General features: G+C 38.1%; 3 protein-coding genes across 3 annotated transcripts; 2 read left to right on the top strand and 1 right to left on the bottom strand.

Moving 5' to 3' along the window:
* Window positions 3540-13047, top strand: LOC104761919 (exocyst complex component SEC8). Its single transcript, XM_010485136.2, has 27 exons — window positions 3540-3689; window positions 4066-4188; window positions 4392-4604; window positions 4883-5056; window positions 5284-5388; window positions 5599-5708; window positions 5857-6036; window positions 6407-6551; window positions 6634-6740; window positions 7091-7398; window positions 7486-7646; window positions 7766-7869; window positions 8392-8462; window positions 8539-8669; window positions 8747-8796; window positions 8948-9048; window positions 9430-9542; window positions 9713-9820; window positions 10453-10635; window positions 10717-10802; window positions 11175-11346; window positions 11442-11519; window positions 11796-11897; window positions 12082-12156; window positions 12234-12329; window positions 12436-12485; window positions 12595-13047. Exons 2-27 carry the CDS (start codon window positions 4147-4149, stop codon window positions 12680-12682), a joined length of 3153 nt encoding a protein of 1050 aa, XP_010483438.1. The 5' UTR covers window positions 3540-3689; window positions 4066-4146; the 3' UTR covers window positions 12683-13047.
* Window positions 13350-16258, bottom strand: LOC104761835 (glycerol-3-phosphate dehydrogenase SDP6, mitochondrial). Its single transcript, XM_010485010.2, has 6 exons — window positions 15793-16258; window positions 14973-15446; window positions 14547-14878; window positions 14284-14444; window positions 13947-14205; window positions 13350-13872 (listed from the first exon to the last, which is right to left on the bottom strand). The coding sequence occupies exons 1-6, from the start codon at window positions 16157-16159 to the stop codon at window positions 13573-13575; spliced, it is 1893 nt and encodes a 630-aa protein (XP_010483312.1). The 5' UTR covers window positions 16160-16258; the 3' UTR covers window positions 13350-13572.
* Window positions 17197-21669, top strand: LOC104761753 (pumilio homolog 4-like). Its single transcript, XM_010484895.1, has 11 exons — window positions 17197-17436; window positions 17557-18327; window positions 18404-19208; window positions 19338-19863; window positions 19942-20083; window positions 20168-20275; window positions 20404-20616; window positions 20728-20838; window positions 20921-21115; window positions 21190-21364; window positions 21440-21669. Exons 2-11 carry the CDS (start codon window positions 17611-17613, stop codon window positions 21487-21489), a joined length of 3042 nt encoding a protein of 1013 aa, XP_010483197.1. The 5' UTR covers window positions 17197-17436; window positions 17557-17610; the 3' UTR covers window positions 21490-21669.

Genomic DNA, 22155 nt, shown 5'->3' with positions numbered 1-22155 from the left:
AGATGGGAGTCACTTTCATTCCGACAGATGGAGAACTATATTGGTTAGCCCTTGAATGGGGATCAATTCATCATACCCTCTGAGTTAGTCGCTTAGTCTACTAATTGTCGTAAAGGCATGTTAATATATAAAACCATATGTTGATTTTCTGTGGAACTGATATTATTAACCATCATTATAATGTACTGTTTAGATTGACTTTGATGAATTAGTTCATTTGCTGATTACAACCTCATTTTTGTTTGGATTTGACACGGTCTGAGTTTTTTTTAGTTAGATCATCAGTGTTTCTGATTTTTATCATTTCTTATGCAGTATTATCGACATTTAATCGCTCATGTCATAGACGGTAGATAGTGATGTTAAAGTGGGCTCAGAGCCCGCGGGCCGAACGGGTACTGTTATAAAAAATTAGACCCGTGACCCGTTTATTAACACTATAAAATAAACGGGTTTTAAACGGGTAAGCCCGTTTAAATCCACGGGCGTGACGGGTCTGATAAAACATAAATGGGTAGCCCGTTTAATTTTTTTTTTCTGAGTTTTTGTTTTTTCTGCGAAACGTTGTCGTTGAGTTTAGGGTTGTACTTTAACATCACCGCCTCTATCTCCGACCTCGCCGCCTCTATCTCCAATCACCGCCTCATCATACGAGCGTAACAGTTTTGAATTTTATAGTTTTCATATTCTTAGTAGATCTACTTTTGCGGAGGTGATGATGGTGGTGGTGACTGGTAAGCACATCGAAGTTCTTCGATGGTGGAAGCTTTTTTTTTTTTAACTCAAATTATTTTATTGTAGTATTATTGAACTTAATTAATTATTTAATTAAAAAATAAATAAATACCAGTATAATCGGGACATGGGACATCCATTAACTAAACGGGTCGATATAAATTTAAGGGGTGTTAATGGGACAGGGCTTAAATGGGTACATAATTAAACGGGTATGACTTTTTTTTACATTAAACGGGCAGGGTCTAAAAGGGCCGGGTCTAAACGGGTCAGGGCCGCCCATATTAACATCTCTAACGGTAGACCTGTTGTTGTTATCTATCCGTTTGATATGATATAGCAGCTTTGCTTCGAAAAGTTTTTATTCTAATCAACGACTTTTTTTTTTTTACCTTTCTTAAGTTAATAAAAAATGATTCTTCGTTTTCAAAACAAAAGTTCTTCGTACAAGGGGTCATGAATCTGTTTGATGAAGGGAGGAGATTTCTCTGTTTCCAGACATAAAGAGTGTTAAGTTCTTTGTTGTAAGAAAGACATACTGGAAATATTTCTTTATATTATAAATATTATGGGTGTTATCTAACTCCCCTACCCTTCACGATGAGAGGGAGAGTAGTCAGAGAGGCATGTATGTAATTGAATCGGTGTTTCAAACGAAAAAGTCTTTTAGAAGTCCGTCGCGGGTCCAGTACAATCACGATGAATCATTTATTTTCAACTATTCAATTTCAATGAACAAGAAGTAATAACAACAAAGCTGTGAACCTTTTAGAGAAAAAATGATTTACAGGTCCAAAAAACTTTGGTGAACATTTTCCATAAGGTCTTTATTTTTTAAAATTTTTTTTTTTTTGTAAAAACGCTCATATTTTTCCTCTTCGTAAATACAATGATGCTCGATTTGGGAGACTTTACTAAGAGTAGAACAATGTTACGGTTTCTACTTAACATGCTGCAACAATTAAAATTTATATTTCATCCAAGGGTTATTATACCAATTTAACGAATTTAGTTGAAAACGCCTATGTGTATATTTAATTTTTGGAATATTCTTTGGATGTTTGATTAGATGGAAAAGTATTTTGCATAATTCGAAATGGTTTATCTGTTATGGATTATGATGAGCGTAAGTCTAATATATTGCCTTTGGCATTGTTTATGTTCTTTTAGGTTTATAGTTTAAAAATTGTAACAATGTTGTTTTGGAAACGTTGTTGTATACTTTTCTGTATTTGACAGATAAAAATCCATGTCTTTTTTTTCTGTATGAATGTTAAATTATATTCACCAAAAAAAGATTATTTTACAACTTAATGCAACATTGTAGCTGAAACTAGAAACATAGGAGCAAAAGAAAAGGTGATAGACTATATATTAGATGGGGTGGGTTTGAAACCAGAGCTGGAGACCAAGCTCATAGCCGGAACCGTCGTCAAAGCGAGCAACCTGTTACGGACACTCTTGTCAATGAATCGATAGAGACTGGAGGGGGGAGATGGAGTTTCACCATGTCGTCTTGCGTTGCGTTCACGCCAAAGACTGTGGATCAGAGTCTGGAAAACGTAACGAAGAACAAACAAGTGGAGCCGAGGGAGGGAGGTGTCAAGAAGCACAGTAGCCAACTGATCCCAAACAACAGTGTACTTAGTCCCCAACATAGTACTAGTCAGAGTGGACCATACTTGAGAGGAGTACGAACAAGCGAAGAAGAGATGGTTGCGGGTTTCCTGATGACCTTGGCAAAGCACACATGCACCATTAGCATCAACATTCCACTGAACTAGCTTATCACAAGCGAGAGTCGATTGTGAAAAGCGAGCCAAGTAATAAAGGAGTATCTTGGTGTAGAGTGAGTGAACCAACCCCTCTAGACCAAGCACAAGATGGGTGTTGTTGTCGAATCAAATGCCAAGTATCACATAAAAATCCATGTCGCTGGTAACTTAATAAGTAATGTTGCTTTCTATGCATTGTGGTTTGGTTACTACCCTAATTGTGTCTACTAAGTTGTTACATAATTTCTTTTGCAGCATATGCATCTTCAAATTATAAGTAAATAGTAGAGAATATATAGGGAAATTTAGGGGAAAGTGTAATTTAAAACGGGCAGTAGATGTATATATATATATTATGTTTATGTTTCTATTTTTTCTCACATATCATTTGTGTTTTGTTCACATTGGACACTTTATATGAATCTGGATTTAAAGTTGATAAATGAGCTGACTTTGGAACATTTCTATTTTTGCTGATAAATGTCTCTATATACTGTATGTTGGGGTAAAACATAAATAACAATGGAGTTTGTAGTTTTTTTTTGGGTGAAGGATATACTTTTATTGAGATTAAGATGTGGTTATAATAACACAAACTAAAGCCAAGCTGACAACTCCAATGTCGAGGAAGCTAGGAAACACTGTTACGCACTCCCAATTTATGTATATACAATTATACACCTTAGCACTTTCCTCTTTCCTGCAAAAGAGCCAATGATGAATGTTTTTAAAAAGCGATTAATATTATAGAAGAATGTTTTTAACAAAACCTGATAAATTAGAAAAGTGAATAGCCGTAGAACCAGTTTAAAAAATCCATAATCGAAATACTCTCAATAAAAAAATTATTATCAAATTTTCTTTCTAAAACATGACTAATGTTAATCTCTTCAAACACTTTCATTTTCCCGTGTGGCAACGCACGGCCGGTTTCCTAGTTAAAATAATAGTAATTACTAACAAATTAGGGAAAAAACAGAAAAAAAAAAAATATATATATATATATAGAGAGAGAGAGAGAAAAGAAAAGTCAGGAAAATTAGAAGAACTTGGAAACGAGAGAGAAACAAAACAAACGCGTATAGATTTTTTCTTCTCCATTTTCTCAGAGATTTAGCTTTTTTTCTCTTCGTGATCGGGAACGTACTGATCAGATTCGAGCGAGGTTTCGTTTCCCAGGTAAGATTCTCAGCTGAAATCGAATTCGTTTCTCTATTTTTTTTCTTTCTCTCTAGATCTATCTACTTCCAGAGACGTAGTGTGTGATTTGGAAGTTTTCTATACCCCAAATAGTCTCGTCTTCAGTTTGGAATTTTCATTGTAATTCGAATTATGATTCTCTGCTTTTTGATAGATCTTTTGCTCAAGGAGTGATGATTGAATTTTTGTTTGTTTACATTGTGTTCTCCTGGCTTGAATTTCATGTCCTCCGTTCGGTTCACTAGGTTCTTTGTTGGTACTCGTGGTTTAACATAGGACTTTTTTAATTCCGTGGTTTTCTAGCTCAAGTATGTGTTTAAAACTTGTGTTGGGTTTTTGAAACTTTTGATTTCAGCTAGAGAGAGTTTGTGATTGGAATGTGCTGAGGAACACTCATTTTGGGCTCTAATAAGCCAAGCGGAGTGATTTCGCCAGCATGGGGATTTTCAATGGTTTGCCTGTACCTTCGGATAAAACTGTAAGTTCACTTTCCTCACTCCTGCTTGAGTTTATAAACAATTAAACCATAGGTTCGGGCTTTAAGGAGGAATTGTTTGGTTCTTTCATCCCCTTAAGGAATTTAGAGAGACATTGAGTGTGTCGGTTCTTTTTCTTCTAATCGACTGAAATTTTCACCATTCTCGATTTGGTTATGTGCCTGAGTGGTCATGGTTATTGCAGTACCTTAGGGAGGAGCTGGCACGAATAGATGAGAGCTGGGCTGCTGCACGATTTGACTCTTTGCCACATGTTGTGCATATCTTGACATCGAAAGACCGTGAAGGTGACATTCATATATTAAAGGAACAAAGCGATGTTGTCGAGGAGGTTGTGGATGAAGTTGTACAAGCTTATCATGGTGGTTTCAACAAAGCTATTCAAAACTACTCCCAGGTTAACTCTTCCTTCTTATTGGATATTGCTTTCGTTTTCTTCAGAAGCAGCAACCTCTGTTACCGCTTATTGACATCCATATAGCACGTTTGATATACCAAAGATGCAAATCTAATATCCATACTAAACTATCGCTGCTTCTACGATTTCTACATGTAGAATTTTCTTTTGGAAGAATACTTCGGCAGTAATTTATCTAGTAAAAGTTCATTTGTGAAAAAACCTTGTTTTTGATTATCTCTCTTCTTTTGCTCTGCTTTCAATGTTTTTCTCATCAGATCTTGCGATTATTCAGTGAGTCCACTGAAAAAATTGGCGACTTGAAGCACGATTTAGCAGAAGCAAAGCAGAGCTTGGGTGCACGCAATAAACAATTACACCAGTTGTGGTATCGTTCTGTTACATTGCGGCACATCATCTCACTTTTGGACCAAATCGAGGGCATTGCTAAGGTTGGTTGGATTAGCTGTAACATTTCGAAGTTGATTTTGTGTGGAATTGGATAGCGCTTGCTATGTTTCTGCGCTGCTCTGAAGTTTTATACTTCATTTATGATTTATATGTTTCTGATGATATGTTCCCAATATTTGTACTTACTTGTTCTTTTCACTTTGGGTTACTTAAAAGAAACTGCTTTTCTGATGAAAATGTTGGCCCTGCCTCTTGAAACATGGAACAGGTTCCATCTCGTATTGAGAAGCTCATTGCCGATAAGCAGTTTTACGCTGCTATTCAACTGTATCTCCAGTCGTCTCTGATGCTTGAGCGTGAGGGGCTGCAAACGGTAATTTACTTACTACTAGTGTTAACAATTGTTGGAAAAGAATTTCATGGTTATATTGTGGGTCTTCCCATTCTTTTTTCTCAATTTGATCTCTAGGATTGTTTTGTAATAAATCCATTGATGGGGATATGGTATCATCAAATCTCTGTTCGAGGGATGTACTGTTCATATGGATGTTGTACTCATAGATATTCTTGTTCGTTCACCTAGGTTGGTGCTCTTCAAGATGTCAGATCTGAGCTAACTAAGTTGCGAGGAGCTCTTTTCTTCAAAATTCTAGATGATTTGCATGCGCACCTATACAATAGAGGTGAATACAGGTAGGTTTCTTCTTCGCTTCTGTAAACGAAAATTTCAGAAGCTGTGCTGCTTTTTATCCTCGATTCCAGTGGCCTGCGTGCATAACAGTGTGCCTCATCATTTCTGTTAGTGCACAATCTTCTGTTCTTGACCATGTTTATGCTGCAGTTCAGTTGCGTCAAGCATATATGAAAGAGATGATGAAGTACCAACAACAACAGCTGTTGCAGCTAGTCGAATGAGCTCACAACCACTGTCTCGTAGAACACGGACACTGAAAGGTGATACTCAGTTTGGTGTTAGATGGCTCACAAATGGTTCATATAGAACAGCTTCTAATGATGAAAGGTATGATTTAGCAACTTTCCCCTTCAATTCTTTCTTCATGGGATATTAGGAACCTTTATTCGTGTATAAAGATTAGAAAGTTTATTTTGAGTGATCAGTGTTTAACAATTGTCTGTTTAGTTGTGATTCTCCATACTTACGGCTTGATTGTTAATATTGATATTACCATACTTCATCATTTCCTAATCATTATGTGGAGATTCTTCTTGTAAAATTCCTTCATTAGAATATTTTTCGATAGAAGAAACTACAATGTAAATTGATTATTGCAGAAGCTGCTTTGTTCTGGAAATACGAAACATACGTTGCTTATTTTGGTATTCCATGACTTCGTTAATGTTTGTATCTTTTATCACATTGTGTTTTTTAGTTCATCATTTGATGGACATGATGAAGAGGACTCCGTAGAACATGATGAAGCCACCACGGATAGTGTCAGGAATGGCACTGATAGTAAATTGCTTGCTTACCACCTTCCGCCTTGGCTTTCTGATTCCACTCCGGACGAGTTTATAGTATGTGTTCGTGAAGCAGTCATAAAGCATATTTTCTCTCCATTTTTTTCAGTCTCATGACATTGCTTTTCTCTTGTTTCAGGAAGCAGTAAGAAAGAGTGATGAGCCACTGCATGTGAAGTATCTACAGACCCTTGTTCAGTGTCTCTGCATGCTTGGCAAAGTTGCAGCTGCTGGTGCTATCATATGGTTGGCTTTCTAATAATTTTCATATTTTTCTGTAAATGGTTTTTGAAATGCTACTGTTCCTGTTTTACTGCTGGATATAGTTATAGAAAATTCACTTCTTGAATGCCTCTTAGTTTTAGATCGCTAGTAGATGGCCTCATTTCGTTAGTTAACTTGTCACCCCAGTCATCACTAGATACTATCTTTATCAGATGTCTATGTGTAATATTTGGGACCAGTGAACCTTTATCATTCTTGAATTTAAAGATGAATGGATCCAACTCTTCATTCAAGTTAATTCATGGCAGATTGTACATTCCGTCTTAGAAATTGTGAACTTTTCTTAGTTATGTTTTTGTGTTCTTTTGCAGCCAAAAACTTCGACCCACAATTCATGAGATCATAATATCCAAGATTAAAGCCCATGTGGTGACTACAAATTTGTCAAAGTCCGCCTGTAGTCAGGGTGATCCGAGTGCAGCTGCCGGATTGCATTTTATCAAAGGACAGTCAGAGGCCTACAGGTTAGCAAAAGAGAAACCTCAAAATGGGATATCAAATTCAGGAACTCACCTGGCTGTGAGCCCTGTTTCGCCTCTTATGGCACCTGGAGGCAAAGCGCAGGCTGCAGCAAAAGAACTTCTTGACTCAATTTTAGATACTATTGTCAAGATATTTGGTGAGAAATTCAACTCTCAAACTCATCTCAATAAATCATTTTCCATAGTCAAAAAACTCAAAATTTATGTAACTGTTGCTTTTATAGAAAATCATGTTGTTATTGGAGAGCTTTTGGAGTTGAAGGCTTCGCAACATGACATTAACACACCAAAGTCATTGCCTACTGATGTGAATTGGAACACCGAGTCTGAAGCATGCCAAGCTACTGGAGGCTATACTATCAGTTTTCCCTTGACAATCTTACAGGTCCGCTTATTATATTCGATATTACTATTTTGCCGTGAAGCTAAATGTTTATGAATCTACGTTGAACTACTGGGTTCCTATACTTAAGCTTGTTGAAATTCTATGTGTTGATGATGAAGAGTGAATGCCAACAACTCATATGTGAGATTCTACGAGCAACTCCAGAAGCTGCTTCAGCAGATACTGCTAAGCTTGCAAAGAAGGCTCCAAAGAAAGACAAAAGGCACGTGACCCACTAGCATTGGTAGTTCATACATTTACCCACATGGTTTTCTCATTATCATGTAGACGTTTAAGATTTTGTTCTGAAAGGCTTGGTTTCCATGAACAAGCTTGTTTGTGTTGGGCTGTGAATCTACTGGTGTGGTCATTCGATAATGTAGGGAGGATGTTAGAGTTGAGAATTCTTCGGATGATCGGATGAAAAGGTTTTTACGAAAAATAAGTCTGAAGATTTGTCATTTAGGTTCTTCTCAGCGCACTAGTATAGTTGAGCCTTGAAGAGTATAACACAGATTTGAAATTTGTGGTTGCTGGATCTTTAGCCTGTCTGAGGTTGTTGAAATTTAGCTATCCTTATAAATGTCAATATAGGATATAGTTCAAACGTTGTTTAACATACAAAACATGTCGCGTTCTTTGTCCGCATCATAGTGCTTTGCAAGGGTATTTGTAAATATATGCATGTGAAGCTCTGCAGTTAAGTTAGTGGTATTTATGCTTGTTTGATAATGTTGGTCTGCAGGGATGCACCTGAAGATGGGCTAACATTTACCTTTCGGTTTACAGATGCAACTGTATCGATTTCTAATCAGGGTAATAATCAATCATCCTGACTTTCTTTAGCTAGAACACCTTTGGTGGACTTAATGACGTTATCTGCTGATGGCAGGAGCTGATCTCATTCGTCAAGGTTGGGGAAAGAGGGCTCCAAATGCCTCCCTGGAAGGTTACGGATCTGCAGCTGTTTTGCCTGAACAAGGAATATATCTAGCTGCATCTATTTACCGGCCTGTCCTTCAGGTTTAGATTCTGGTTGATCTAACCATTCTCATTCAATGTCAAAATTCTAGTAGACTAATGATCTATGTGGCTTGCAGTTTACAGATAAAATCACCTCAATGTTGCCCAAAAAGCATTCCCAGCTTGTGTAAGTTCAAAATTCCACTTGTCTTTGAAGACTGTCATCCTGGCTCAGCTAAACACCTTGCACACTGTCCAAAATGAATGTTAAATTATTGTTTTCTCAAGTTGTTAGACATCGCCAGATGTTTCACCATAATTTTCAATACTTGATGCAGGAATGATGGATTGCTTACATTCACTGAGAACTTTGTGAAGGATCACCTGTTACCGAAAATGTTTGTGGACTACAGGAAAGGCGTACAACAAGCTATATCAAGTAACCCCCATAAACTATAGAGATTTGATCATAGAGTTTTTTGTTGCTATTTTAGGGTAATTAAGTATACACAGAATTGCATCTTGAAAGGTGAGCTGTTAGTTAGGGCCCTAAAGACTTAGAGATTTGACATCACAAGGTGGTCATTGAAGCATTTGCTCGTAAAACTAATTGAATTGGTCTGCCAATGTGGCATCTTTATGTAAAGTTAAAGCGTCTTTGAGATTTGTTGCAGATATCTTCAAAGATTCTTTGGCATGAAATATACTATAGATATATTTTCATTTCACTAATTCATAAAACAAAGTACAAGTAATGTCGGTGTGTAATTTTGCATAAATTCAAGGTTAAAAACCCATGGTTCTCAAAATCATTTTGCAGGCGCTGCCGCATTTCGTCCCCGTGCACATACAAGTACTACTTACACCCCAACCGTAGAAAAAGGCCGACCTATCTTACAAGGTCTTTTGGCAATAGATCTCCTTGCAAAAGAGGCAAGTCGGTCTATGCATTTAAAACTGCAAGCTACTTTTCATATGTTTGATCTTCCAAAAAATAGTGGATCAGTGTAGTGTTCACTTCTAATTCATCGAATACATTTTTGTGTTTCCAAGTTTCAAGATATATCTGTTCTGATGAAACTACTTGCTCTTCAAATTTATAGGTTCTTGGCTGGGCTCAAGCCATGCCTAAATTTGCTACTGACCTTGTGAAGTATGTTCAGACATTTCTTGAGAGGACATTTGAAAGATGTCGAACATCATACATGGAGGCATGGATCTTCCTCCTTTCTTATTCGTTGTCCTCTTCATTTGACTCTTCTAATCTATGTTATATGTTTGGCATCTGGTTTAGGGGTTTGCGTGATATAGTCCAAAATCTTACACTAAAAAGTAGTTTTGCCAGCGTAATGTGATTTAAAAATTCAACTGGAGGTGGATAAATTAGATGATATGACTGTGGTTTTATAGTCTACAATGATTAAGGTGTTGCTTAAGATGAATGAAAAAAGTGAACATCGTGTAACCAGCTAGTGTTCAGTTTGGGCTATGTGAAAACTGAGTAGCTATGCTGCTTTAGGCTTTTGACATCGTCTTGTATAGCCTACGGTGCTAGTGTAAGTTATTTTACCAGCGTGTGAGAGATTTTACCAGCGTGTGAGAATGTAGCAGAACTTGCTTAGACGCAAATAACCCTGAGAATTATGATTCAAACAGAGATGTGGAAGAATATGAAGTTAGCCAGTTTTAAATGGACCTTTCCCCCATCTTTGATTAAAATTTGCATTTTCTTACACTATTTCTTACCCATTTAATGCCTCTTTAGTTTCCCTAAATGTAAAGTATCGCGTTTCTTCTTTTGTACACACTTTTATGACCATAGGTTTTATTGTTAATATTTCAGGCTGTTCTAGAGAAGCTCAGTTACATGCTCATTGGGAGGCATGATATTGAGAAATTGATGCGGCTTGATGCGGCGAGTGCTTGTTTGCCATCTCCGCTTGGTCATGCTGGTTCTCACTCTGAGGCTGTTTCCACTGACGTAGAACTCAGTGAACTATTTTTGAGCTTGCGACCTATCAAGCAGGTAAAGATATTTGCTGTCTGAAACTTATTCTAGTAAAAGAAGTCATTCGGTGAAGATAAAAACTATTTGTGTTTCTTACAGGATAATCTTATTCGTGATGACAACAAACTGATTTTGTTAGCCTCTCTTAGTGACTCGCTTGAATTCGTGGCAGACTCTATTGAGAGGTGAGTTCATTGGATCAGATTTTTTATGCATGTCCTGTTCCTCATCTCTTAGTACATCTTAAATATTATAAGGACACAAGGAAAAGTGGGAAGTTCCATGATGTTATAAAAGGAAGAAAAAAAGGACATGCATAGTAGAAAATAGGATTGCTAGGAGACTAAACTAGACTGATCACTATCTTTTCTTCCTTTTACTTGTTGAAAAACTTAGAAACCTTTTGGTTAAGTGGAAAAGAAAAGCTTGCATAGTTTGATGAGTCTTCCATGAATTTTGTTTTTACCTTTTCTGTTGTGCTCCTTAATCATGTCGAGCAAGATAGTCATCTCTTCCTTCCCTAGTCTTTCTGATGATTTGATTTCCAAAATATTTAGGCTTGGACAAGCAGTTCCTCGTGCGGCAAGTCAAGCTGAAGATAATAGCAGAAATCAAGCAACTTCTCCTAGGAATCTGGCATCATTTGCTGATGAGTACAGAAAACTTGCGACTGATTGCCTAAAGGTTCTTCGTGTTGAGATGCAATTGGAAACAGTCTTTCATCTCCAGGTATGTGATTGATGTTCCGTTTGTAAAGAAAGTGGCATGACTATGAGAATTCGATCTGACCTGTAAAACTTACGAAATACTATGGTGTAAAAAAGGAAATGACGAATAGGGAATACCTGGAGGATGAGGATGCTGAAGAGCCAGACGACTTTGTGATATCTCTTACTTCACAGGTTAGTTATATGATTATATCTATGAACTTTAGAAAACAATATTCCAGGAATGCACTTTACTAAGCATTGTTTAGTATCATAGCCATCAAAGATTCATATCAGTACTTTAATCTAGTTAGCCAGATGATGAAGTCATCTTAATTTATTGCTGTGACTTACGTGAATTACACCCTTGTTTAGTGTCCAGTCTAATTTTGAACTGGTTTTGCGAGATGAAAATGGTTTGAAACCAATATTTCTACACCAAGTTTCTTACGCTTCCTCTTTTTATTACAGATAACGCGTAGGGACGAGGGAATGGCGCCTTTCATCTCTGGTGAGAAGAGGAATTATGTTTTTGGTGGCATATGCGGAGTTGCAGCCAATGCGTCCATTAAGGTACACCTTTTCTTTTCTTTTCTTTTCTTTTTTATCTTGTAGATCTATTTTTATTTATCGTAATGGGATTTTTTTTGATATATGGTACTTCGAGTTCATATTTGAATATACCATACTATCATTCGATCTCCAATAGGTTATCACAATCTTGTATACCGTGTGACCTTATTACGAAATTTTCTAGGCTTTGGCTGACATGAGGTCAATCAACCTTTTCGGGGTTCAACAAATATGTCGGAACACTATTGCATTGGAACAGGTAAAGATCAGCCCACTCACTATTTTTAATAATGTCTAACAGCATTCACTATCTTAATTTCTGTGTACTTTATGCAGGCCATGGCAGCTATTCCATATATTGATGGTGAAACTGTACAACAGAACCTAGATCGTGTCCGTACTTACTTTGAACTACTTAACATGCCATTCGAAGTAAGCAAAAAAGGAGATTGTTTCTCTCTTGGTTTCTCCTTTGTGGTTGTCAGCATTATTATGTCCCGAAAACCAAATACTCAAATGTCTACATAATCTTCTGCAGGCTTTGCTCGCATTCATAGCAGAACACGACCAAATGTTTACACCCACAGAGTCTGCTTCTTAACTTTCTTATTTCCTTTAACCTAAATTCATCGAAATAAACACAAGAATGAGGCTAATATAGTTTTTGTGAATACATATCACATTCTTTGGCTTGCAGGTATTCCAATCTTTTGAAGGTCAATGTTCCTGGAAGAGATACTCCTCAAGATGCTCAATCCCGCCTTTTGGAAATTCTTTCTCACTAATGTCAACTCTTCGAGCCATTCACCGATTACCGTGAATAAACAGAAGCTTCTCCAGCAGCCAATTTGTTTCATGGTTTCTCATAAGCTGCAGAAAAAAATCATAATGGTGAAATCCTGAAGGAGAAGCAGGAGACAGAAAATGTATATCATCGTAGTGCTTCTACTGCCATAAGAGTCTGGTTTCGTGAGTATCTCAATATTTTTTTATATATTTTTTTTAAAACCTCTTGTCTAGTTTCGTGAGTATCTGTCTAATACGGAACCAAGACCTTTCTTTGAGAGCTTTGTTTTGCTTAATATTTTTTGGTAGAGATTTTCCGTTGTATAAAACAATTCCAGGTGAGTTCATCATATATTCCTTTCAAGTTCCAAGTGAAAACGAAAATAGATATATTTTGCTATTCATCTTGATTTTTTTTAGAATTACAAACCATAAGGTAAATCTGAGATTCTCTTTTTGGCTTTTGGTATGCCAAACATTACTCAAAACAAACATGACTGACTTACTCTGTACAATGATTTTGAGCAAACTGGACTTGTATAGCTGGCTCTCTACGATGATTTTGAGCAAACTGTACCAATCATGATTTGCCCTGTTTCTCCTTGGTTAAGTACTCTTTTTAACTGTTGAAAACACCCAAACAGAAGAGACTATTAAGTCTTTAAAAAAATAAACATCCGTCTTGGGTATTCTTCTTCATTTAGAAACAATAACACAATTGTTTATTCCGAGAAACATGACCAGCTGCAGTATTATTCCATCCGTATAGTATTATTATCATTCGTTCTCGCTAGTCGCTACCCAAAAATCCAACAAATTGGAAAACAGTAAATAATCAATTCAATAAGTAGTAGTAGTAGTAGTGTAGTGTAATTTCCGAGAGGCCGCTTTAGTTGTGTTTGCCATCGTTAAACTGTGCGTTTTTGGAAGACTTGAAAGTTTCAAGAAACTCTTTAGCCTTTTGCAATTCCTGCTTCTGCCTCGACTTGTCCCACTTGTGTTCACTTGCTAGAATCTCCACCACACGCTGCAACGCCCGCGCAGCTGCGTCTGTGTCCAAGAACGCGATTCTACATCTCCTTGCTATGAAATCAACCGCTGATTCGCAGTACTCGTGCCTTGCACAGTAAGCAACCTCTGCTTCCAAAAACGGATGACCGTGCGCCAACCGTTTCCCCAAACCCTCCTCCTGCAATCCGAAACCCGAAATGTTATCTACGAAAGACATGAAGAAGGATGAGTCTGATTAATATAGAACCGAACCTGAGCTATGGTGGCGACTCGGTCAGCCATTGAACCATAGGCATGAGACAAATGCTTTGCAGCAGCTGTGTCCATTGCTCCAGGAACCACTTTACCACCGTAGGTTTTCTTCATTCGCACGTATTGCTGTGCAAGAGTTGTGAAGGAAGATGGTTCCCATCCATAAGAACCCAGAAGCTGTAGTTTCTGCGTTACACATTCATTGGTTGGACTTAGCTTTCCCGATTTGATTGCTGCATCAACTGCATCTTCCGCCATGCTGAAAAAAAATTACTGATGAGCAATAATAACACAACTTTAACAACATTCTGCCTATTAATTTTTATAATCCCCTCACCTTCGGTAAGTTGTCCATTTTCCACCCGTGATTGTAACCAGACCAGGAGATTCCTCAAAGACAACATGGTCTCTGGAGATGCTCTCTGTGCTCTTGGCTGTTGGATCCATGGCCAATGGACGGATACCACTCCAAGCCGAAAGAACATCAGTACGTCGAACCTATTGAAAATTTATGATGGATTATATCATCAACTGAACTGGTTTAGAGAGATAGTCAAGAATCGAATTGATTATTCATCTTTAAGCTGAAACTAGACATACCTTGATGTTAAGATAGTCGCTGATTGCATCCAGTATAAATTGAATCTCATCTTCATGAGGTTCTGGAAGTGCAGTGATTGACGTGTTAGAGTCAGTGGTACCTGCTACTGTTCTTCCCAACCACGGTAACATAAATACAACACGACCATCCTTAGTTTTAGGGACTATCAAGCCCATCCCTTCTGGAGAATAGTAATCAGGCAGCACAATGTGTACACCGCTGCTTGGGCATATCATTGGTTTTGTATCTTCATCAACCATCTTCCTAATGGAATCACAGAACGGTCCAGCCGCATTAACAACTACTTTTGCATAGCTGTCAAATTCTTGGCCTGCCAAAAAAAAAAAAAGCATCTCATCAAGAACTGTACAAATTATGGCAGAGCAGAGGTAATAGTGAATTAACGAAATTGCTAGTCACCGTACCTGTGAGATTGTTACGGACTCGGGCACCAATTATTCTCTTAGTAGCATCATCTGTAATAAGCGAGACAACCTCGGCATGGTTGAGAACAGCTGCACCAGCTAAAGCGGCAGTACATGCCAAACCCACATTCAGACGTGAATCATTCATTTGCCCATCATAATAAACAACAGTTCCCCTTAAATTCTTGTCTTTCCCTTTCCTTGCAAGAGTGGGGAAGAGCTCAATAGACTCTTGTGCAGAGTAATATCTGGATAGATGCAATAAGCGTGGTCCAGCGACCAAGTCATACATTTTCAATCCCATCCAGAAGTAGATAACTTCGAACCAGTCAAAACAAGGAGTCATACAGGGCAGAGCATGGCAGAGATGTGGTGCATTATCAATGAGCTGCTTACGCTCTTCAAGTGCGTGAAATACAAGCTTCAGCTGTCCATAATCAAGATTGAAAACAGCTTTCTCCAAGTAACGAACCCCTAATCAAGAAAAGTGTAAACGAGCACTAAATCAAATGGTGCATTAATTATATTAACGCATATCCTTAAAATAAATCATGTTCCTTCAATGATTTGAAGTAACAAAACCAAAACACAAAAATGCTAATTATCGCATTGGAAACCCAAACATTCACAAAATCTAATTTCGCCAATTGAACAAACCAATGATATAGTGAGCACCACATGATGATCATACTATTCAATTCCAACTAGTAAACTAAGCAATTATGTATATCCGATGATTTGAGAAAGCTTTCATATCCGAATTCCTTCAGAGACCCAACGGCAAACACAAAATTCAAAAAAAAAGGAACGATTTGATTACCTCCATGAATCAGCTTAGTTGATCGGGAAGAAGTACCGGAGGAGAAATCCTCTCGCTCTACAAGACCAACACGGAGACCACGTGTAGCAGCGTCGAGAGCGACTCCAGAACCGGTGGCTCCACCGCCAATGACGAGAACATCGAGCGGATTAGAAGCGCTGGCTGCAATCAGAGCAGACTCTTGAGCAGATCGAGACGGTACGGTAGCGGCGGGATCACCAATCATACGCCGCAACGAATCTAGAACAGGACCACCGCCTCTGTCGCTGGAGACAACCGACGGAGACAGGTAGACAGCGCCACCGGTAGCAGCAGCAGCAAATACGGCTGCTCCGGCGGCTAAACGGCGGATAGAAGCGACCGACATGGAATTGTGGAGAGATCAAAAGAGTAAGGGTGAAGAGGATTGCGTTAGGAAGCGAAGCGAAGCGATCATGGGAAGGAAGAAGAAGGAAGAAGGAAGAAGAAAATGATTGCGAATGATATATGGATTTATCAAAAACTGGAAACTGAATCCACTGTACTGGAAACTTATTCGTTAAATTACGATTTCACCCTCTTGAACTTACCATACATAGAGGGTGAGTAGAGTGGGGATGTTTTGGTCATTTTACATCAAAGTTTCCGAGTTCCAAGGAGTGTTTTGAGTGGCCTGCAAGAGTTTTCTTTTCTTTTTTTGTAATGGACTTTTTCAGTTATTTTCATAGGCTGTTAAAACTGTTTTTAATTCATTTGTCTGAGTGAGAGTAAATTTTTTAAAATTGACAATACGTAGTCATCGGTGTATTTTAGAAGGATTAAAAAAAAATTCATGAGATTATTTAAAATCTATGTGGATGTATAGTTTCGTTTGGAATAATTGAACCAGTTAAAAAAAATGTATGGTACTAATTACTAAAAAAAAAAATCACGTAGTGTAATAATGTGGGCTTCTTATTAGCCTAGTTTATTATAAGCCCCAGAGGGGAGGGGACCAGATGCGGATAAAAATATTACAGGGATAGAATGACATCATTAATTTTGTCCCTCCTAATTGGAGTAAACGTTTTTGATGATGATTAGTTTATTTATAAGAGATTCTTTATTAAATTAGATCATCTGAGGGGGATTCTCATCTTTTGTATCTGTCTGTCTTATCAGATTAATAAAAGAGAGATTATACGGTGTCGTAATAGCCGCATCTTCTAATCACCCTTTTTCAGATTAATATTATTGTTTAAGGATATAAATTAGGAAACAAATAGAAAATAAGATTAAAAAATACTAAAAAAGAGAAGTGACAGTTTGGGAGAATTTTTTTACCAGAGAGAGAGAGAGAGAGAGAGAGAGGATGAAGGCGATCTCAGAGTTCCATGCTTTAAGGCCTCTTTTGTCTTCTTCTTCTTCACCTTAATTGTNTCTTCTTCTTCACCTTAATTGTTATTTTTTCTTCCTCCAATCGCGTCGTCACTTCTTCTTATCTCACACTTCGCTCTCTCTCTCTCTCTCTTTTGAGTATTCATTCCTCCTCCTACAATTCAACCCCCAATCAATGTCCCCTTTTAAGGTCTCTCCTCTTCGTTTTGTCTCTTCTACCTAATCGAAACAAGAGAAACCACCTTATCGTTCTTTCCTCGTCGACATTTTTTAAACATTGCGTGAGAGGTGACTTTTTTGATCGCGATCGGGTTTCTGATCATCATCACTCTTTTATAGAAATCGATGGATTCTTCTTCTCCGATTCCGTAACACCGACACGATTTTTTTTGTTTTTTTTGTTGGCAGGTGTTTGATTGATTTAATTAGGTCTAAATATAAGATTTCAGATGAAAGGAAGAGATGGTTACTAATAGTTACATGGATACGAGATCAAATTTGACTAATAGTGTGAATCGAGGAGGATCCAATGTGGATCTCGAGGATCGTTTCCAGAGGGAGCTCGAATCTTTGCTCCAACAACATCGTAATCGCCAAACTTTTGGCCGTGAACGAGACATTGATGTTCACAGAAGCGGTAGCGCTCCTCCTACGGTGGAAGGTTTGTTGAGGGCTATGGATAATCACTACTTGAACAATAATAATAATAATAATAATAATAACTCCGATCATAGAGATGTTGGGGGTGTTAACAACAACAGTATTAGCACTAGCAATGGGGTTGAGCTTTTATCTGACGATGAGTTACGTTGGCACCCTGAGTATCTCTCCTATTACTATTCCAACGAGCATTCGAATCCGAGGTTGCCGCCTCCTTTGTTGTCTAGAGAAGATTGGAGGGTTGCTCAGAGGTTTCACAACGGTGACTCTGTGTTTGATCCTGTTGGGGAATGGAGGAAGAAGTCTGTTGAAGTCGACAACTCCTCCTCGCTCTTCACGGTTCAGCCAGGGGTTCCAGTTGAGCAGGCTGAGAATGATTTGATGGAACTCAGGAATGCTGTTGCCCAGGGCCGCTCTCAGAATGTGCAACGGCTAGATCAAGGCAGAGAAGACTTGATTGGATTATCCGGTTATCCTGGGATTGGACCGAGAAGGAAGAGTTTTGCCGATATTCTTCAGGTAAGGTCTACACATTGATGCTTATGGTGTCTGAATAGTCCTTGGTTTCCTACTTCATTGTTTGTTACTTTTACAGGAAGGAATTGAACGGGATGCAGCCTTAGGCAGCCAACTCTCCAGGCCTGCAAGCTGCAACACTTTTCGGGACATGAAAGATTCTCCTGTTTTATCGAATTTCAGTGCGGGTGGATTCGACACCCCATTACCATTCCATGAATCGTTACATTCTACTGCCAAAAACAGTCCAAATACTGTGCTTGGATCCACCATGAGTTCTCCGGTGCCAAGGAATAGAACTCCTGACTCACATCTAGTCGGGCGATCTCCGGCCTCTGGCCTCCCCCCTATTGGTACCAGGGTCGGTCCTGTCGAGAAGAAGAATACTTTTGGCACAGCCATCCAAAACTGTGAATCTTACACTGCTGCTGATGTTGCCGACGCATTGTCTAGGTTGAACATGTCAGGGATGAGTCAAGTTAAAGAAAATCATATGCAGTCACAGCTTCAAGTGGAATTGGAGAATCAATCTGATGTCATGCGTTACATACCCAACGGTCATAAGAAGGCTTTGCGGCAACAAAATATTGCTACACCAGAATCGAAAGATCACTTGTTTTCTGCAAATTATGGTGGAATGAGTGGGTATGGAACAAGTCTTGGTTCTTCTCAGGTGGGTTCCCATGGACAGGTCAACATCCCTAAACGAACCTCCTCTTCAGCGAGTCTTTACTCAACTTCAGATCATTCCAGATTAGGAAGCCTCGGCTTATCTGATGTCAATAGTCGGAATGCAAATATTAATGGAACAGACTTCTCCACAGCTGGTGGTTATTTAGCAAAGAACAAGTTGAATTCATTAGCTGAGCACTATTCTGCTGAAGGTTTCTCACTCATTCCTCTCTCTTGCTCTCTATCTTTCTGTCTCTGTGTCTTACTCTCACTCTCATACACACAAACAGAACACAGTGTTGCCTTAGATTGAACCATTTGGTTTTTTCCTTATGTTTCAGGCTCACATCTGAGTGGGGAAGGGGATAGACAAAACTTGAACAGATTGATAAATCAAGTTGCTTCTGAGCTTCACTCTCCAGTTATGGACCCACATTACAGCCAGTATCTGCATACCGCATCTTCTACTGCTGCCCCAACCGATCATTCTCTTATTAGAAACAATTTTGGGACTTCAAACGGAGATACGGCTAACGAATACCTTGCGATGTTACTTGCTCAAAACAGGCAACAGCTGGGTAACCTCAATGCTGCAAATTCTAGATTCTTTGAGAGTCCTTCATATGATCTTGGCAACATGTATCTAGGAAACCATTTGCCTTCTCCTTCCAAGAATTCAAGAAATTTCCAGAACATGCGTATGTCACAATCAGCCTCAATGATGAAAGTTCCTTTTGGAGGATTACAGGGATCATCCCATGTAGACACTGGCAGCACGGCAGAAGCATCCTTACTAGGGGGGTTTAAGAACAACAAGACAAGGTCTTTGGAGCTTTCAGAAATAGTTGGTCATGTGATTGAGTTCAGGTATTTTCCTTACCTTATCTAATATACATCATTCAAGGTTACGAGTTCACGTTTGTTTGGATTTCATACCATTTGCAGCATGGATCAGTACGGAAGTCGTTTCATTCAGCAAAAACTTGAGACGGCGACGGATGAGGAAAAGAATGCAATATTCCCTGAGATACTTCCTTATGGACGCACTTTAATGACAGATGTCTTTGGAAATTACGTCATTCAAAAGGTACTAGCTGTAGCTTCTTAATCATTTAAATGCACATCGCTAGATGTGCCAGTTTTCTCATATGTTGTTCTGGTTTTGTTCTAGTTTTTTGAGCATGGTACAAATAGGCAGAGAAAAGAACTCGCTGAACAAGTTACGGGCCACGTTTTGGCTCTCTCACTACAAATGTATGGCTGCAGGGTTATCCAAAAGGTACTCAATTTAAAGACACTGTTTTGATCCTATTTCTATTATTTAGTGGTTATGATTCTACTAACATAGGTGTTGGACTTTTCTGAGCGCGTAAATGATGTGTTATCTTGTTTCCGATATGGAAACAGGCGCTAGAGGTGGTTGAATTGGAGCAGCAAGCTCAAATGGTGCAAGAGCTTGATGGGTATGTCATGAAATGCGTTCATGACCAGAATGGTAACCATGTCATCCAGAAGTGTATAGAGCGTCTTCCTCAGGATTGGATACAGTTCATAATTTCCTCATTCTATGGAAAAGTTTTAGCTCTTTCAACACACCCGTATGGATGCCGTGTAATCCAGGTTTGATATAATACATCTTACGTTATAGTTTGTTGATCATAGATCCAAGTTCCAATTTTCTCTTGTCCGCTATTAATGATACTTGAAATCTACTTTTATGAATCACATCAGAGGGTACTCGAGCATATTGATGACATAGAAACCCAACGGATCATTATGGAGGAAATCATGGATTCAGTCTGTACTCTAGCACAAGATCAGTACGGGAATTATGTTATTCAGGTAAGATTCTGAAGCTTGATTTACGTTTCTGCTTCATTAAAATGGACACACTGATAATGATCAAACTTGTTTCTGGCTGTAGCATATCATACAACACGGTAAACCTCATGAACGGTCAGAAATTATCAATAAGCTTGCTGGACAGATTGTGAAAATGAGTCAGCAGAAGTTTGCTTCTAATGTAGTTGAAAAGTGCTTAACGTTTGGCGGTCCAGAGGAGCGTCAGGTTCTAGTGAATGAGATGCTTGGTTATACTGATGAAAACGAGCCTCTTCAGGTCTGCAATCTAACTCCCTCATGTCTTTGTGCAATGTCTCGAAAAAGGCCCGCTAAACTTGGAACAATTTGCAGGCGATGATGAAGGACCCATTTGGGAACTACGTAGTGCAGAAGGTTCTTGAAACATGCGATGATCAAAGTCTTGCACTTATTCTTTCTCGCATCAAAGTTCACTTGAATGCCTTAAAGAGATACACATATGGGAAGCACATCGTTGCCCGGGTTGAGAAACTTATCACTACTGGAGGTAAACATTTCTTCTCCCTGTACAAAACCACAGGTCATGATCATGATCATGAATCACTCTTCTTTTTTTCTGCAGAGAGAAGAATCGGGCTCTCAGCATCTCTAACCACAAACGCTACTCCTTAACCATCTTCGAGTAAGTAAAGCCTCAAGCTTCTTAATTTACGACACAGCCAGAGAAAGAGGTACAAGTTGATGACCGAGAGCTATATGTACAGCCTAACTAAGCAAAGCATCTCAAGATGGGTCCTGTTTATATATATTTTGCAAATAATCATATATATAAAAGTAAGGTTTTGGTCTCTCCTTATTGGTTGATTTTCATTTAATACTTTTTAATTTTTTTAATTTTTTTATTTGATTTCTAATTGTTTAATTGCTTTAAATAAGATTTAAGATCCAATTAACACAATACATTTAATTCATACATTAAAATAAAATTATAACTGAAAATAAAATAAATTATGCATTAATCATATTCCACCACTCAACATTATTCAAACACAATAAATAATATTTGTAACTCCAATAATTCTAAATGTAATCTTGCATCAATTTTTATCATATAAATAAGCATTGACTCATTCTCTCATATTGGCATTTTTTACTTTCTCATTTTCACATTCTCTCATTCTCTTCCACAATTTCTCAAATCATTTTTTGTTTTTTTATATGTTTTCAATTTCTTATTTTTGTTGTATGGGTTACAAAAAACCAAATGATATATCATTGTAAATTTTTAATGCTAAATTTTAATTTTAGAGACTACATAATATATATATATATATATAT

The sequence above is a fragment of the Camelina sativa genome, chromosome 1 (assembly GCF_000633955.1).
Source record: "Camelina sativa cultivar DH55 chromosome 1, Cs, whole genome shotgun sequence".
NCBI classification, from domain to species: Eukaryota; Viridiplantae; Streptophyta; class Magnoliopsida; order Brassicales; family Brassicaceae; genus Camelina; species Camelina sativa.
This window is presented reverse-complemented; position numbering and strand designations above follow the sequence as displayed.

Bases quoted from the DNA above. Each gene is read 5' to 3' on its own strand.
- LOC104761753 (XM_010484895.1), top strand. From the start codon at position 17,611: ATGGTTACTAATAGTTACATGGATACGAGATCAAATTTGACTAATAGT. The intron at 19,209-19,337 runs GTTTCTCACTCA...CTTATGTTTCAG, and splicing joins TGAGCACTATTCTGCTGAAG to GCTCACATCTGAGTGGGGAA. The intron at 20,084-20,167 runs GTACTAGCTGTA...GTTTTGTTCTAG, and splicing joins GAAATTACGTCATTCAAAAG to TTTTTTGAGCATGGTACAAA.
- LOC104761835 (XM_010485010.2), bottom strand. From the start codon at position 16,159: ATGTCGGTCGCTTCTATCCGCCGTTTAGCCGCCGGAGCAGCCGTATTT. The intron at 15,447-15,792 runs GTAATCAAATCG...TTTCTTGATTAG, and splicing joins AACTAAGCTGATTCATGGAG to GGGTTCGTTACTTGGAGAAA. The intron at 14,445-14,546 runs GTATGTCTAGTT...AATTTTCAATAG, and splicing joins GCGACTATCTTAACATCAAG to GTTCGACGTACTGATGTTCT.
- LOC104761919 (XM_010485136.2), top strand. From the start codon at position 4,147: ATGGGGATTTTCAATGGTTTGCCTGTACCTTCGGATAAAACT. The intron at 8,670-8,746 runs GTTTAGATTCTG...TGTGGCTTGCAG, and splicing joins TTTACCGGCCTGTCCTTCAG to TTTACAGATAAAATCACCTC. The intron at 8,797-8,947 runs GTAAGTTCAAAA...TACTTGATGCAG, and splicing joins AAAAAGCATTCCCAGCTTGT to GAATGATGGATTGCTTACAT.